This window comes from Phragmites australis, chromosome 13 (genome assembly GCF_958298935.1).
Source record: "Phragmites australis chromosome 13, lpPhrAust1.1, whole genome shotgun sequence".
Lineage (NCBI taxonomy): Eukaryota > Viridiplantae > Streptophyta > Magnoliopsida > Poales > Poaceae > Phragmites > Phragmites australis.
In genome coordinates, this window is record NC_084933.1 from 23566254 (window position 1) to 23584437 (window position 18184).

The 18184-nt window shown below is 46.1% G+C and overlaps 2 protein-coding genes across 2 annotated transcripts; both read right to left on the reverse strand.

The window, feature by feature from the left end:
- Positions 1 to 7217: 7217 nt before the first annotated feature.
- LOC133888982 (vacuolar iron transporter homolog 2-like) lies at positions 7218 to 8284 on the reverse strand. The gene has a single exon (XM_062329407.1). It carries the CDS (start codon positions 8164 to 8166, stop codon positions 7435 to 7437), a length of 732 nt encoding a protein of 243 aa, XP_062185391.1. The 5' UTR covers positions 8167 to 8284; the 3' UTR covers positions 7218 to 7434.
- A 2401-nt stretch (positions 8285 to 10685) lies between these two features.
- Positions 10686 to 15106, reverse strand: LOC133888298 (autophagy-related protein 13a-like). Its single transcript, XM_062328483.1, has 3 exons — positions 13658 to 15106; positions 12446 to 12579; positions 10686 to 11330 (listed from the first exon to the last, which is right to left on the reverse strand). Exons 1-3 carry the CDS (start codon positions 14795 to 14797, stop codon positions 11039 to 11041), a joined length of 1566 nt encoding a protein of 521 aa, XP_062184467.1. The 5' UTR covers positions 14798 to 15106; the 3' UTR covers positions 10686 to 11038.
- Positions 15107 to 18184: the final 3078 nt, after the last annotated feature.

Here is an 18184-nt window from a genome sequence, read left to right on the forward strand (position 1 = left end):
TTTCCACGATGAGATACTAGCATCGGTTACCTATGTGCTACAGGGGACTCGGCTAGGGGCTTGTTGATGGCAAGCCATGATCGAAGCAGTGCCAGATGGCGGTCAGAGTAGACAGCGCTGGTGCAAAAAATTTGGGTACCATCACCCCCCCCCCGGCACCATGAGTGGTCAATTAGCAAGGAAAAAAATGGTGCTAGAGGTCCTTGGACTACTTAGTACGAAGGCCAGGACACACGCAATGTCATAAGCACGCCGGCGACAAGCAAAGGCACGATGGTGGAGCAAAAACACGCATTGCATGCTACTACATGAAGAGAGAGCACGGGGACGATGACTTGCTAGCTAGGAGGTGCTAGCTAGGAGGTTGCACGAGGGGACAGGGAAGCTCACCAAGATCAAAATCGGCGAGATACTAAACTGTGGATGGCGACACATCGATGCGGTGGTGGCAGAGCGGCTCGGCTTCCGATGTGGGTAGCCTCCCATCAAGCTCCTGGTGGATGGACGGCGGCATACGGATGGCGACAACCTGTTGGTGCTCCTTGGCAGCATGTGGGGTGGAATGGCAATGACGGAGCTGCAACGAAGAGAAATGGCATGACAGCGATGAAATGAGGAAAAAGGGGGAAGAGAGAGAGACTGGCGACCCTTTTTATAGAGGGAGAGGCATAACAGTAAGGCGGTGGGCGTGCCGTGCTGTCCATGATGAACAAGACGGCGGCGGCGATCTTTTTCGTGGCATGGAGGCTCTGCACCAGCCACGCGCGTGCATGGGAGCGTAAGTCACGGTGTGAGACGCTCGGACGGAGTGCAATGAGAGAGCAGCGGGATGGAAGAGAGCGAAGGTGTGAGGCTATTTACCGACGCATTGAATACGCCGCGCGTGGGGCTAGTTGCTGGGGGGGCAGGCAGTTGTCGCAGTGGCGCAAGATAGCACATCGTGGCGTCACGGTGGAGGAGGGAGACGACAGCATCGGTGGGAGACCGTAGGATGGACGACACATGGCCCGTCGGGTTTGCGCGCAGGTGCTAGCGAGCGGGCCGGCTGGCTTGCGTGAGCGCATGGGGCAAGCTGGGCCGAGCGGTGCGCCATGGTGGGCTGAGCGCGAGGAGAGAGAGGGGAGGGGAAACCGGGTTGGTGGGCCTCGTTCCTGGGTCGTGCAAAGAGGAAAGGGAGAAGAACGATCCGGGAAGTAAAATGGAAAAAGAAAAAGAGAAAGAATTTTGGGATAGATTCAAATGGGGGAATTTGGATTTGGATTTGACTTTGGACTTGGTATAAATTCAAATGGGATATTTGAATTTATGAAATGGGAGTAAAGCTCTTAGGTTCGAAGATAATTTGAATAAAAAATATTTGAATTCAATTTGGATTTGAGCTGAATAGAATCTAAGAATAGATTTCAAATTGGGAGACATTCAACTTCAAATCTCCACTCAAAGAACCATAAAAACCATAAACCAAATGCGCATGAATCACTTTAACGCACGAAGAAGTTTTAAGGCAATGCATTTTGGAGTACTTAGCCAATTTAATATTTATGAATATATATATATAGTGGTATATACATATTTCCTTAATTTCATTTGGTTATTTGATTACAAAATTTTTAATTTGGAGTAAAATTTGCTATTAACTAATATGTTCAAACTCAGGATGTTAAAAACCTACCACACTTTAACGGAATCTCGACCTCGAGATTCAGAAAGCTCGCCAAAGAGGTGGGGAAATTCTTTCATCAGATCCTCTTCACACTCCCATGTGGCTTCTGCTAACACTGGTTATCTATGTGCTAACACCGGCTACCTATGTGCTACGGAGACTCGGCTAGGGGCTTGTTGACGGCAAGCCATGACCGGATCAATGCCAAACGGCGGCCGAAGCAGATGGTGACAGCGCAAAGAATTTGGGCATCACTCCCCCCCCCCTCACCACGAGTAGTCAACCAGCAAGGAAAAAGGGGGCCTAGAGCTCCCTGGACTACTCAGCACAAAGTCAGGCCACACACAAGGGCATAAGCACGCCGACAGGGAGCAATGGCACGACGGGGAAGCAAAAACATGGGTTGTACGCTGCTATGCAAAGAGAGAGCACAGGGATGATAGCCTGCTAGCTAGGAGGTTGCGCGAGGGTACAGGGAAGCTCACATAACTATGAATCGGCGAGATGCTAGACGGTGGCCGGTAGCGCGTCGATGTGCTGGCAGCGGAGCGGCTCTGCTTCAGCTCGGGTGGCCTCCCTTCGGGCTCCTGGTGGAGGGACAACAACACAGGGACGGGGATAACCTCCTGGTGCTCCTCGGGAGCACGGGGGGCTGAATGGCGATGGCGGAGCTGCAGCGAAGAGAAATAGTGCAGCGGCGGTGAAATGGAGAGAGAGAGAGAGAGAGAGAGAGAGAGAGAGAGAGAGAGACCAGCTTCCCTTTTATAGAGGGAGAGGCTCAGCAGTAAAGCGGTGGGCGCATCGTGTTGTCCACGATGAACAAGACAGTAGCAGCGATCTTTTCTGTGGCATGGAGGCTCTGCGTCGGCCCGTAAGTCACGGTATCATATGCTCAGACGGTGCGTTGTGAGATAGCAGCAGGATGGAAAGAGAGCAAGGGTGTGGGGCTATCTACCAGTGCATTCAATACGCCGGTTGCGATATTTCCCGAGGGGAAGGCGGCTGTCGCAGTGGCTCGGGACAGCACAGCGCGGTGTCACACTGGAGGCGGGAGACCACGGGATGGTGACACGTGGATGGCCGGGCTTGCGCGCAAGCGTTGGCGAGCGGGCGGGCTGGCGTGAGTGAGCATGGTGCAAGCGAGCTAGGCCGAGCGGTGCGCCATGATGGGCTGAGCGCAAGGAGAGAGCGGGGAGGGGAAACCAGGCTGGTGGGCTGGCTTGCCGAGCCGCTCAAAGAGGAAAGGGAGTAGAAATGGCCTAGGAGGGAAAATGGAAAAAGAAAGGGAGAAGGGATTTTGGGAGAGAGAGAGAGAGAGAGAGAGAGAGAGAGAGAGCGGCAACAGAGGGGGAGAGGATACCGAAGGTCACTGCTGGTCCCGGATCCAGCACTCCCCACTCGTCCACCTGTTGGTGCCGCCCTACTTCATGCTGGTCGCGCACACGCAGCGCCCTCTCGCGTCGCCAGTCGGCTCGCGATCGCATGACCGCGCGCCCACCCACTCGTTCGCCCTTGTGCAGTGCTGCTCACCATCGCTCGCCCTCCCGCACCGCACTGCCCCACCTGCGCTCGCTCGACCACTGTGTACATGCTATGTGCTGTGGGGAATAGAATCAAAGAATTAGAGAGAGAATGAGAGAATGGGAGACAGGGAGAGGGCACATTTTAATATTAGAAAATTTGCAATGCTAGAAATTGGTTAATTGTATATTTTCCAATGCTAGAAATTAGTGTCATGATAGAATTGTTGTTATGCAAGTGCAGGTTACAACAATGGATGTTTTTTTTGGAATTAATGAGTGAGAAAAACATTCAATGGACTGTATTGGGATGATAGTCAATTTGTAAGCCCACCTGAGGAGCAACAACTGTCATTTGTAGAAGCTGGTGCGTCCCAAAAAGCAAAAAAGGCTAGATAAAAAAAAATAAAAAAGAAGATAACATGTTGGTGTTGGCATGGCTAGAAGTTAGTTTGAATGCTATATAAGGGAATGAACAATCCCGCACTACGTATTATCAAAGAATTACTGAATTTTTTCATGAGCACAAGGACTTTGCATCCGATCGTAATTCCAATTCTCTCCAGCACCATTGGTCTATCATACTAGAAGGTGTTAATCGGCTTTGTGGATGTTATGTCCAAATTCAAAATAGGAGGCAAAGCGAGGTGACAATGTTCTCTTCTTTATTTGATTGTCATTTCATATGTTGGTGCAAGTCTAATAAGGCATATTTACATGTGTAGATAATGAATGCATGTGAATTGTGTAAGTCAAAAGACCCAAAGGTTAGATCGTTCGAATTGTTGCATTGTTGGAATATCTTGCAGCACGAGCAAATGTGGAAAGATAGGTGCGTCCAGAAAAACAGAAGGCATCCGCTACTAGAAGTCTGTCGTCCACTCCTGGGACCAACAAGAGTCATCAAGAGGATGATGGGGAGGGTCATACTTTAGAGCATGTGGTTAGTGTGTTGTACGAACTCTATGTTAGTTGTATGGACTATCTATGTTGGTTGTATGAGCAATGTTGTTGTGTGACGAAAAAATTGCATGTATTACCATATGTTATTACAATTGCATACATACTTAAAAATATTATATGATATGTACCAACTACATTATTACAAGTGCATACGTAATTAAAAACAATACACGATAGGTAGCGACTATATTGGTACAACTACATACACTACACCCCTCCGTATTTTTTTCATAGGTGCTTGACTAGATCATCGTGAAGCTGTGAGTGAGTTTCTCTTTTTAGTAATGGTTTGATGAGTTTGAAGAAACTCTTGTAGTTCAAGCGTAGGACGATGAGAAAATGTCACAACTTCTCCCATCCCATCGAAATGGTTGTCACCTTCTGCATCTCACTCATCTTCAACGATCATATTATGCATAATGATACAAGCTATCATGATTTGTCCTAACGTGTCTTGATCCCAAAATCATGCTAGTTCAAGAACAATGGCAAAACGAGCTCGCAGAACTCCAAAGGCTCATTCCACCTCCGTCCTCATAGTTGCTTGTGCTTTCATAAAATATTTCTTCTTATTCCCTTGTGGAGATGGTATTGGCTTCACAAATGTGGCTCATTAAGGATATATACCATCTGTAAGGTAATACCATATTATATAATTATGATCATTGATGGTGTAGTTCACTTCTGGAGCGTGCCCTTCAGCTAGCTTTGCAAACAGATGAAAACAGTGAAGAACATTAATATCATTGTAGACCCTAGTAAACCAAAGAAGGCATGCTAAATCCAAAGCTCCTATGCTCTGAAGCATGTTGGGAAAACCCCTATGCTCTCCAATTGCAAGTAATCTAGTTGTATCATTATCATTTGAGGATCTCAAGTACCCATGACCGAAGACTTCATCAATAACTTTCACAAACCTTTTAAGACTCTCTATAACAAAACTTTCTCCAACCCGAATATAATCATCAGTAGCATATGTTGCTACTCCATAAGTTAGCAATAAATGCTGCAATTATCTTCTACAAAGGAGATAACCTAAGACGTTTGTTTCTATCTCTTTTCTGCAAAAAATAATCATCATGTTATTCTACAACTTGCAATATGCGAAGAAAAAGATAATGAATCATTCTAAATCTAAAGAAAGAAATATGAATCAGCCGAATTTAAGAGGATGAACAAAAATAACTAACAAACAAAAACATACTATCTACAAACTTGCGATGAAAGAAAGTTAGGCCATAGATAGTAGCATCTGAAAAATAGTCTTCGTATAGCCTTCAATGCACGACTTCTCTATTGTGGTTGATATACTGATGTCCAGGTATGGAACCGTTAGGTCGTGCAGCATTCATAAGCTCATATTGAGTGTGTGCTTGGTGTAATGTAGCAAGAATGAATTCGTCATCGTCATCGTCATCCTCTGACGATGACGATGAATCTAAGAGAAAACAATGACTTATTTCGGCCAGAAGGGGAACTACAAGGGAGTGAGACTCGATGAATGGCAACCGAGGTAGAGTTGGAAGAAGTAGCATTGGAAAAGGTAGCTATTAGAAAAAGATAGCCGTTGAAAATAGTATCGGTTGAAAAAATCGTTAGAAATACAACGGTTAGAATTAATTTGATAGTTACATGATAGTAATAAAATATGGATGAGTGAAATATAGAGATCAAATTTAAGGAGCCGATTGAAACACACGTAAAAATATAAGTTCGATCGGGATAAAAAAAATCTATATAAAAATATAAGAAGTCAAATATAGAGAAACTGCTAGAGATCCTTGAGGAGTAACGAACTTTACAATCAGCTAACTCGTTCCAGAACCGAGCTTATAATAACCATCTCCTCAGTCCTGAGGGACAAGCTTCACAGGTCACGACGAGAGTTTCAACCAGTGGAGCAGTTCACCGTGATTATGCTATTCCCCTGACTGCTCGAATCATTCGCCATCAGGGGACAGGGGGAATAACTTAATCACGGAGCGCGTGGCCGCCATTCCGAAGGCGAATTTTTTTAGCGCGGGCCAGTACGAATCTTACGTGCGGACCGCGACTAAACTAACCGGAGGCGTGTGGCGACCACGGGAACGGTGCGAATCCTCCGCTGAAGGCGCTGGCATCGGCGTGGCAAACGCAACTTCCGGAGGCGGCTCGCGGTGGTGTGTGGCCGCCACGGGAACCGGGAGGAGGGTTGTGGGACTTGTAGCCTGCGTGGCAGCGAGACAACCAGCCTTGCCTTTCAGGAATCGCGCAAGCTACGGGCTAGTGGCCTCGGCTTTCTTTGAGAGAGAAGAGAGAGACGGGTGATCAGTTGGGCTGGAATAATGTTACTCGGTCCGTAGAACTGCGAGTATTTGAATCGTGGTGGGGAAAAGGTGTACTACTCGATAACTTTTGCTTCTGAAATGGAGCACTAGCTATGAACAATCATTTTATTTTATTTTCGAAATTTCCGGCCAAAAGGATCTCAAACTGTTTATCGATTTTGCTGAAGCCAAAGGATCCACAGTGTTCCAAAGTTAATGTTGTTCAGCAACATTCAATGTTGTGAAGCAAGTGTAAAAAAGAGGTTCGAGCAGAAGAGATTAGTAAATTTGTATCCATCCTAGGCAGGGAATATGTATGCAGGTATCGTAAGCTACAACTTAACCAGATTTCCTTTACAGATTTGCCCTTTTATCGTGCACAAAGATATAAACTTTCAAAGAATCAGAGACGCATTTCTCGCTCTACACGCAATTCTTGTGAGTCTTTTGGTGGTAAGGCATATATTGCAAAGCAAAAGCAAAGTAGTGCCTTTAACATTTTGTGCGTGTATTGAACAAATCACTTCACTCTGTAAAAGTGCATGCCAAATTGTGTACACCTAGATTTTTCACAAACCACAGCGTTACCTTCAGTTTGTGAACGTTCAGAATCAAGACGAACAGACCGAAACACAAACAGTTGGCAAACGTAGACGAGTGGTATCATAAAAACAACATATTTTTCTATTAGCCTGACCTTAGGTTACAGCCAAATACCGCAATCACATGAGCCCCCCCCCCCCCCCAAAAAAAAGATTATTCCCCTTTCGCTATCCAGCAAGCCATCACTAGTTTGCTACTCATGACATGCATGCATGGTTTCACATTCTGATGCATGGTAGGAGGTAGCATCCATCCATATATCACCCATCCCAAGCTAGCTACTACAAATCTACAATACTGATGAACGCATCATCAAGTAATTAATTAACAGCTGGGTCTCTGTTTTATTGTTCCATTTCTCCATGGCCCGAACGATCGATCACGCCGACGAGATCTGTATGTGAAACACGGTCCCGAAGAGCCGTAGCACGCCGAACGTGACGAGCATGGCGAGCCACCCGCCCACGAGGACCCTGAGGCCGGACCTCACGATGTTCGCGCCGCCCAGGTACGCGCCCGCCACGCCGAACCCTGCAAGGCCGACGCTGCTCGCCACGCACACAGCCGCGACCCTGGCGCCCCAGGACGGGATGAACACGCCGGACAGCAGCGGCAGGAGGGCGCCGACCGCGAACGCCAGCGCCGACGCGAACGCGGCCTGAGCCGGGCTCGGCAGGCTCTCCTTGCTGGCGCCGCCGTCGGTGCCGTCGCGCTTGATCTGCGACACCTCGATGTCGTACTGCGCGTACACGGACACGAACTCGCCGATGGCCATGCTGCAGGCGCCGGCCACCAGCCCCGCCAGGCCGGACACGAGCATGGCCTTGCGGGTCGCGTTCACGGCGCCGACGCCGATCATGAGGGACGCCACGGAGACGAGTCCGTCGTTGGCGCCGAGGACGGCAGCACGGAGCCACTGCGCGCGGGCCATGTAGTTAACGCCGTCCTCGCTCGGATCGGCCTCGGCCGTCTTCGTCAACGCAGGCGCCTCGACGTCGACAACGACGACCGCCGATAATGGCCGCACATCACCTGATTCAGTCGTCTTGCCATTCGGAGAGGCGGCCGCCGCCGCCCCCGCGTGGACGTAGGAGCTGAGGTAAGGGTCCATGGATCTAAAGCAAGCGCCCGATCGAAGGAGGAGGATCGAAGGAGTGTGCAGGGGAGATCGATGGGGATTGGAGTGTGGCGGCCACACGCCTCGGACCGGGGTATTTATAGCGGAATCCGCTAGGGTTCTCAGGAATGGATGGCTCTGATCGCGTCGCGCGTGTTGCAGGCACGCGCCCCCATGCTGAGGTTTAACCCAGCCGCATGGTGCACAACTGTTGCAGATACCTGCTGCTTCGACGTGACTCCCAAGTCCCAACTAATTTTAGCATCAGCCAGAAATGTAAAATCACTCAAAAAGATATATAAATACACGCATCAAAATATCTTTCTCAGTAAAAAAACATCAAAAAAATCATTGCGTAATCAGCATTGATCTAGTCAGAACGCATTACTACCCGGGTTAGCACAGATCTGCTAGTGGTGCGTGGTACGTGGTACGTACAGATCCACGTTGAGAACAGCGCAGCTGTTGGGGTGTGGCAATGGCCGGAAAGCTGTAGCAATTCTGTGTTTTCTAATGCCGCAAAGAGAGCCGAGTGGGAGACACGGAAATATTCGATCGAGACGAGTCCATCGATTGAACTAGTCGAGGAACATGCTGGTGCGGCCACTGGCGACAAATAAAATGAGTCGGCCGGGGCGCGTGGCCACCACGGGAAGTGCGTTCCTCGTGGAGTAAACAACGGGAAAATTAACTGATGTCATCGGCCCCCTTAGTGCGTAACGAACAACACGCATTAGACATGGTAAGGGTGTGTCTGGATCTCTTGCCGCCGCTTATCTTGCTTAGTTGAGTAAGAAATCAGACATGTAATTCGTTTGCTACCTGCTCGATGCTCATGCTTTCTACTGTCGAGTAGTTTTTTTTTTTTTTGTCAATCTGAGCGAACCAATTTGACTCTCTGTCAAAAGCAAGGCTACCTTTGCTCGGCAAGGCAAGACGAGCAAACAATCAAACACGCCCTACGTATTACCTGACGTGGATAGAGTTGTGTGTTGATTTAAATAGGCTGATATACCGTTGACAAACTTGCGCCGTCTCATTCAAAGACGTCACTGGGACAACAGTTTTGGTTTAAGTACTCGAGCCAGCGCATAAGCGTTCAGTGGCCTGATATGCCTCATCGAGCGTATAACACGTACGCTTGAAGCGAATGTTATCCAGGCCGGGAAGGTCTTTTATAGTGTCCCAATTGTTATTGTTGCGTGCTCCATCCACCAACGCATACGGCGGTGCCGATCGCGATCTGGACGGTAGTTTTATAAATTCTCGATGAGGCATCGAGGCTTCAATGGGCTCCAGCCCCCGCCCCGCTCGGCGGAACCGCGACGGTATAGGAGAGAGGTTCCCACTCCTATTCCGTCCCGCGTTGGCTCGCGACGGGAAGGCGTTGGAGTTGGTGTTTGGTTCCCGTCGCCCTCTTTTTCTCATCGTGAAGGGAACGGTGCGTGCGACGGGAACCCGTTAGGGATGGTCTAATCATATTTCCTTCATTTCGTTCCCTTCTCGATTCCCTTCTCCGTTCCCATTCCTTTTATTTTCTCTCATCTCCAACAGCTTCCCTTCGAGGGGAATCGCGAAGGGAACGGAGAGACAATCCCGTCCTGAAGGGAATGACCCTGAGAATCTCGTCGTGAAGAGAACCGTGAAGAAAAACTGTTGGGAGCGCTGAAGGGAACGAGAATCCCTTCACAACGAGAATCTACCCGTGAAAAGACTCCCTTAGACTTGATCTAAATAGGGGGACCGGGGACGCACTACGAAAGATAGTCAGATTTTCGGCAAGATTGACATCTTTTTCGTCACATAGTATTTTTTTACGACGAGTACTGATCGAAGAAATAGCTAGTCGACGAACTCTGGTCCGGATCTGACTCCACAAATGTGTATGTTTTTCACCTTTTTTGAGAGAGAGAAATGGTGTTTTTCACCTAGTGTGTCCAGTGGGCAAGTCCATTCATTGTACGGCACGGGAGGTTTACGAATTCCGTATGGTATTTCAGCCTAGGGCGTGTTACATCGAGAAGCAGAGATTGGGCCTGTGCAGTGATTCCTAGTCTAGAGTTCTTGCGGACCTGGCTCGTTTTTTCAAGGCCCGAGGACGGGTGGACGGCTCTTTCTCATTTTAGGCGTCCACTGATGCACGCAGGAATGCTGGGAAAAACTGGCGACACGAGTCAGGCCTCTCTGTCAACAACAATGACATTCAATATCGGCCAGAGACTGTAGTTCACTTCGGTATAGGTAAATGTAGAACTGAATTCCTCTTGAATGTTCTTGCCTTGTTTTGAACAAATCAGAAGGCATGGAACTATCTGTTATCAGCTGATGAACCTGCTGGTGCTGCAGGACTGCACTGCAGCCTGCAGCACTCATGACTCTCACAAGTGGCAAAAGCAGTGACGAACATGAAGCATCTGATTTGGTGCCTACTACAGACCGCCAAAGTGCCAATCCATCATTTATAGATCAAATAGCACGAGCACAGAAAATGGAGTCTTCTGAAGTGCGAGCAATGATTTAAAGATTCATATTTGATGAACACTTAGTCCCGAACAGTTACATAATTTACAACGCACACACTAGAGCACTACGTTTCATCACAGGCTCCCACCTACGAGTATTGGCCTCACTTTCCATGGACACAAAAGAGTATAAACAGCGGAGCCTCACAACCCTTGTAGGGCCTAAGAATGACGAGTGATTCTCTCGCTGAAACAAATTGAAGCTGGTGCATTCTCTCCAACTAAAGACATCAATTTCATCAGTCATATATACATAAACACCTCAACAAAATATCGGGAGTAGCTTGTTTTGTGGACGGGATCTTCAGGGTAACGTTCAGGGAAACGAGGAACGAATGGTGGTGCTACGGTTTTTCCGGTGGCTCCTGATGTTTTGCACTACTCCGGGACAGCAGTCTCTCCCTTATCTCTTTGAAGGACTGGAGCTCCTCAAGTGCATCAGATGTCCTACGAGACATGACAGAGCTTGTTGGGGCCACTTCACTGGACTCGGCCCTTGATGTCTGTGATGAATAGCTAGGATCTCGCAGCGGACGTGCATTTCTCAGCAGGTTGACTAGAGAACCAACTTGTGCATCTTGAGATTTATGGGATGATGAACCTGCCCGATCTCCCACTTCCTTTCCATCACTGCTCCTGTATAATCCACTCAGAAACAAAATTAGACTCCTAGAAACTCAAGTGGAAATAAACTGACAAGATGCGGTCAGTCAACACTGTTGTAATTTTATAAAGGGCAATGTGTATCGTTAACTAACAAATTGGATAAACTTGTATCAGGTGAACGGAGAAAAAAGTATATCAAGATATGGCATTTATTGCACAACTGAAACTCTTGTTAATGTAGGAAGCTGTGCAAAGGGACTCCCTGATGCCATTAGACTTGAGTACCATCTAGCTAAGAATTGAATCACATAGATTATTGAGCAATGAGTGTTGCCCTTTACACTTAATACTGCTCGCTTGCAAAATTTGCCACTACATAATATAAGTGAACAAATCACTAATGTACATCTCATAGCATTATACATGGAATGTAGCATGATAATAGACCACGCATTGATGAAGTTAACAAATTTCTTACAATTAGCTCAAAAAGGCAAAAACAATAAGGCCACTTCCCTAACAATTATTGTGCGACTTATTAATAAAGGGAATCCGCCAAATATGATGCATTCCAGTCTTCCACTCAAACATAGAATAACAAACTTGTAAAATGAAAAAGGCTACCTTCCTTTTGGCTTTGCTGGCTCAGAGTAATTCTATTTAATACCACCCTTACCCCACCCCCAACAAAAAAAATGACAAGTATTTTCCAACACTCAATTTACTACTATAATAAGAAGATTTGGCTCAATAGGATAAAAAAACTATAGCCAGTTTGCTCATGCCAAGGCTTTTAAATTCTCACAGTAGACACTTCTCGCAATGTGCAGAATTTTGACAAGACCAACAATGTGTCTGCATAGAAGAATTCCAAGCCCCAACAATCAAATATGCTAAGTAACAACATATCTCTAACGTTCTTAAACAGCTAGGTACACAGAACACTTCATGAAATTCCTTTCTCTGATGCACGAGTGCTCTACCAAGTGAAAATAATTGATCTATCTATATACAGGGAAGTTGTTCTGTGCCAAAGTTTATTGTGAAATTGCTTTTGGTCAGAACCAGTTAAAGCCACTAGGGTTGAATTTGAGAGAACCACATAGCAAAATGATCTACAAAAGGTAAAGTTATTTTAAACTTACCCAGGTTGGGAGACTGGGGTATCAACATCATCCACAACAAAAGGATAATCTATGTCGTCCAGATCATCTTGCCGAGGAGAATCACATGAGGAGAGTGCAGAGAATCTCCCAGATTCATCTTTACTGTCCTTGCCCTGCATATCCACCAAACAATGTCAAGACTGAACAGAAGATCAACTCCATCAGCATATTTTGGCTCTCAAAACTGGTAGAGAACCATTTCAATTGATAAATAAGATTTCAGTAGCTACATCAGACTGCTGAAGGTACAATTAAGGCAAGCAACTACAGAAAAATACAAGGGCAGACAAATACTGCAGCACATAAAAATAATTCAAAGTTTAATACTATCAAATCTCAAAAGAAGTTCCAGACTATCATCCAAAGCTGGTGCGGGTATACTACTATACTCAGAAGATAACCTGGTCATTAACCATTTCTTCGTACTTCAGAAAATATTACAAAATGTATTTATAATATGGTCTCGGCAAGAATGAGTGGAACTTCTTCAAAACCATAAAAAATGAACAAAATTTGTAACATACTAATATGTAAGCCAATCTTTTAGCAACACACAAAAAAAAAAGAAGCTAAATTGAATATGGGCTTACAGTAGTAACTGATTGCTTCAACACAAGTACTAGGTATCTTGGCATGGAAATTCCATCAAACAGGGTAACTGGGCAAGTTTGGTAAAACACAACTTTACAACAAACTTGAAGCAAAATTTTGAAAGCCGTACTCTTCATATTTCGACTTGGAATAACTATTTCTATTGTTTGCTGTCCAGTTCTTGAGGATAATACCAGGAGGGTTCCCCAGTTGTTTGTAGGCTTTCCCCCTCGGTTATATTAATATATCTTTTTGCTATCAGTAAATGAAGCCTGGGAGTTAATCCACCTTGCTATGAAAAAAGTTGAACTGGTCCACGAGTATGCCAATACGAACCTGTTAAGCTTAGTTTTTATAAGTGTATCAACTATCAAGCAAAGATTATTTCTGCTAACAGTTATTCCATTCTCTACTCTCTTTCAGACTACGATTCATAGAAAATGGTGAATTCTAATTCAGATGTGATAGATAAATTTAGTGTCTGATACAGCAAGCTCTACCGGTCAGAAAGATCCAGTCTTGAACTATGAAGAATTGAAGCATATAAACAAGTATGACCACAGTTGCGCATATGCAGAAGTATGACCACAGTTGAATCACCTTGTGTCTTGGCGACGAGCTTGCATAAGGATCTGCCATTCGAAGTCCTTCCATCCGCCCAATCAACCAGCTGCTCTCCGATGGAGACTCTTGTGCACCTACTGGCCCTGTCTCTCCGACTCTCCTCGGGGACGGCGGTGGCAGCATGAACCCTCTACTGGGGTCCAGCGTATTCTGTCGGTGCACAGGGCTCCTCTCGCCCATCTGCGGTATGCTCATTGGCGCAGAAACTCCTCTCATCAAACGTGATTGTGGGTACCCACAAGGGAAGTTCGGAGGTGAGGGCGTCGGCGACGCGTAAAGCACTGGTGGCGGCGAGAACTTGGCCTGCTGCAGCAGCGCGTGCGGCCAGAGCGCAGGTGGAGCCCAGCTGTGCGGGCGCTGCTGCTGATAGGACGGCCGGAAGGCGGAGCCCATGGCTTCTGTGAGCGAAGCCGGGAAGGCGCGCATGGGCTCGGCGACTGGGCTGCCCACGTAGTCGGGGATTATCATGGAGGGGGAGAGAGAGGTGATCTCGAGGTTGAAGGCGGCGAGGCTGGGGAGGTACTGGACGGAGACGACGAGGCGGCCGAGCTGGGTCTCGACGGGAACGAAGCGGTGGGAGCGCATGGCGGACTCCTCGGCGCGGGAGAAGGGCTCCGCGAAGGAGCCGACGCGGTGGCCCATCTCGTAGTTGTACGACTGGTTCGCGCAGAGGAGGCGGAATACGCGGTACGCCGGGAGGAGGCGGAGCACGGCGTACACCGACCTCAGCAGCGTGAAGCAGTGCTTGTACGAACGGTTCACGGCCAGCCCCTCGCCCGCGGCGTCCGGCCAGGGCTCGCACGCCACCGTCCACCTCTCCACCACCTCCCCTCCCACTCCCCCGCCGCCGGCGGGGGCCAGGTGGACGTCCACCACGAGCGGCTCCCCGGGTGCCAGCGCCTCCAGGCGCTCGGCCGCCCCGGGCTGTGGCGGGGGGTCGTGGAGCGGGAGGTGGAACCACCTGTCCCTCCGCCGGAACGACGCCGCCGGCACGGCGGAGGCGAGCGTGCGCGGCGCGCGCACGGCGAGGACGGCGTGGAGAACCTTGAGGTGGAACTGCTCCACCATCAGCTCCGCGCCCGCGCGGCCGCCCGCGGAGTCGGACATCCCGGACATTGCTGCCGACGCCGAGCCCCAACCCCAGCGCCGCCCGGCCCCTCCTCGCTCAAGCTCCGCCCCAAGCTGCTGCCGCTCGGCATGGCTGGCGCTCGCGGCAGTAAGACTGCATAAATCTGATCTGCTCGCAATCGGAATCGGAGGCCTGGGTGGGGCGGGGATCGAATCGATGGATCTGCGCGCCGCTAATGGCAACGGGAAGGAGAGGTTGGAAGAGTTGGGGATTCGGGTGCGCAGAGAACTGCAGATGGCGAGGAGGATGGGTGGTTCGGTTTTGAGTTTGGGTTAATGGGTCGCTGTTGGTGTCGTCACGATGGGATTATCATGGTGGTGAGGACGAACCCAACGAGATTTGTCACCATCTGGATCTTTTGGAGAAATTTTTCTCACAGTAAATTATGAGATTTTATAATATAGTTTGATTTGTGAATTAAAAATTAGTTTTTAAATTATGACCGTTTGTTTTGGTTTCCAAGTAGAATCTATAATTAGAATAAAAATAATAAAGCTTTATGTAGCGATTTACCAAATTTCAGAGCTACCAACCATCGCAAACTAAACTCTTTTTCCCGTGCTTTCCGCGGCAACAAAGGGTTGTCGTAGATAAAATTAGGCTACTTTATGGGACGCTTCTTGGATTCTGTACTGATTTCTCTTTAGGTAACTTTCGTTTCTTTATATGAAGGATTAGTCAGCTCTATTTTTAGTTTATCTTTTTCTTTTTTGCAATGAGGTTAATTATCTCCTCTTCATAGATATTATTATTTTTTATAAAAACACGTTCGAAATGATCATTGCCGCTCAATCTGCTGAGACTTCCCAGAAATCTAACGCGTCCGGTGGAACCGTGGGAGAAGGCGCTTATCTATCAGGAAGTGTTTGAAGAGCTCAATAATTTCTGTATTCACGCTTCGAATCGTGGACGTTGATTTTCCTTTCTTTTTTCTTCCAAATATAATTGCCCTTTTGATAGGACGGCTTTAAACTCCTTGGTCACCATAATCAAATCGTTCACTTCTACCTGTAAGAAACGACGACCGGGCGAAAAGAAAATGCACTGCACTTTTGCGTAGTAATCCCAGATGGCACCCAAGTTCAGTGCAGATCCGCATCTTTGCCATCCAACATTATACAATTCTCTAGCATTTCTTGTTAGGACAGCATTCCAGTGGAGTCATGATCTGTACTTTTACCTCGTCCTTATCTGATGATCCCCATTTCAGAGCTCAAGTTCACAACAGCTCACTGATCACGTGGTTGTATGATATCGACGATGAGCACACAGTGTGACATGTTAGAGTCCTTCCTTAGAGACATGTATTCTCATTTTATTTTTCTCTATTTTATACACTCTGGTTATAAGTACATGTCGTTTTGAATAAGACATGATATCTAATATATAGTTTTGATCACTATTTTGTATTAAAATATATTTATAAAATCTATTTAATTTATGACATTATGAAAATACTTTTCAAAATAAATCTATTCGTATGATTTTAACATTTTTAAACTAAATGTTTTGAAATATATTGTTAGTTAAAGTTTTTAAAGTTTAGTCGAGTATTTTCTAAAACAACATGTATTTATGACTGAAGGAAATACTTTAGTTCATTGCACCAAAACTAGGGCATCATATCTGAGAAATACAGATTAATTGTAAATTATGTAAGAATTCAAACTTGGGAGCTCTCGAAGGTTCCAAGTTACATTTGTATGCTTTTTGTACATTTAGAACGTGTTCTCCGCTACATTTGTATGCTTTTTTTGGTTAATCGCTACATCTGTAGCTTGAATTTTAAGGTTTTAGAATGTTTACTTTTTACAAATTTTCACCAGATGTCCATCTTCACTTGATATTTTCCCAAGATTAATGAAATAGCTTATGCACCTCCATTTGCAAATAAAGGAATAAAAAAATTACAAATATATACGCTTGTTTTGAAAAATTGTAAATCTAGACTTATGTCATATGTTGGAAGGGCGATAGACTCACAGGTTTAAAATAAAAATATTACGTTCCGACACTTTTAAAATTCAAAACACTATCAAAATAGTCATGATTTTTTTGAAAAAAAATATGTAGTGTAGATGATGCTATCATTTAGCTCTCCAAATATTTTCAGACAAAAATATGATTTGTATAATAAGATAAATTTTGCATTGCATTAAATTTTTGTTTCTCATTGCATAAGTAATTATTTGACTTGAAATTTTTTAAAGACCTAGATCATAGCATACTTTATACCACATAATTTTTTATGACAATTTCGATATTGTTTTGAGTTTTAAGAGCATTGGAATGCAATTTTTTAATTTTAAACCTGCCGTCCGAGTGACTGGAGTATAGATTTATAAATTGTTCGAAATAAATATATATATTTACACTTTTTTATTTAAAATATAAAAATAAAAAGTTCATGCCCATACCGTCATGCTTCGTTTGGCCTTGGGCCTTGGCCCGTGGAAGTTGGTGGGCTTCATAAATGGCCCATCTACATTTTACAACTAGGATTGGCCTGCAGAATGGCAGAATTAAGCATGGCAATTGGACCGTGAGTTCAGATATCTACGGATTCTGTATCTGACGGATCCGGATTTAAATTTTATTTTCTGTTCATGGATTCATCGGATTGGATATCCGAACTGAGGCCTTTGGATTCTACATTATGGATTATAGATTCTGTAAATAAACGGTTAGATTTTAAAAGTGGTTTCTACAAATATATACTTGGATTAGTGAGCTTCTACAATCTAGAATCTAAAATCTAGAGGGAAACAAATAGGATCTGAGGCCGGTTGAGTTCAGGTTTTCATTTTTATCCACCAGTACCCATCGGGTCGTTCGATACGTGGCACACCTCCGTATCTCCCCCAAGCTGCTCGTCAGATGTCACCTATCTCTAGCTGAGCTCCCCTCCTCTCTCCATCCCTAATCAGGTTTCCCGCCTTATCCCCAAGATAGAATTGAGTCTCCATCCAAATCCAAACTGCCTCCCGATCTAATCCCTAACTAAGTCCATCTCTACCCGATTCGAGCTCAATCCTAAACAAAATCGGCGTGATCTCCTCATGTAGGAATTGCTAGCCGATGCCTACATAAAGGGTTCGATTGATCTGGAGGGGAGAGGAAGGTCATTTGTTTGCCTTTGAATTGTGGATTTTAGATTGTGGATTGTAGATTCTGCAAACAAACAGCTAGATTCTGAAAATAGATTCTGAAAATATATGTCTAGATTATAGCACAATCCATAATCCGCTTAAGGTAAGCTTTTACAATTTACAATCCAGAATTCAGGGAGGGAAACAAACAAGGTCGAAGAAGGGGCGTTGAGGAGGAGCTCGGGCGGAGCCCCTACTGCCGCCACCACTGACAGAGAAGAGGAG

Excerpts from the sequence above, each read along its gene's own strand:
- LOC133888298 (XM_062328483.1), bottom strand. The coding sequence starts at position 14,797 with ATGTCCGGGATGTCCGACTCCGCGGGCGGCCGCGCGGGCGCGGAGCTG. Across the intron at positions 12,580-13,657 it reads GCTCGTCGCCAAGACACAAG|GGCAAGGACAGTAAAGATGA; the intron begins GTGATTCAACTG and ends GTGGATATGCAG. Across the intron at positions 11,331-12,445 it reads ACCCCAGTCTCCCAACCTGG|GAGCAGTGATGGAAAGGAAG; the intron begins GTAAGTTTAAAA and ends TGGATTATACAG.
- LOC133888982 (XM_062329407.1), bottom strand. The coding sequence starts at position 8,166 with ATGGACCCTTACCTCAGCTCCTACGTCCACGCGGGGGCGGCGGCGGCC.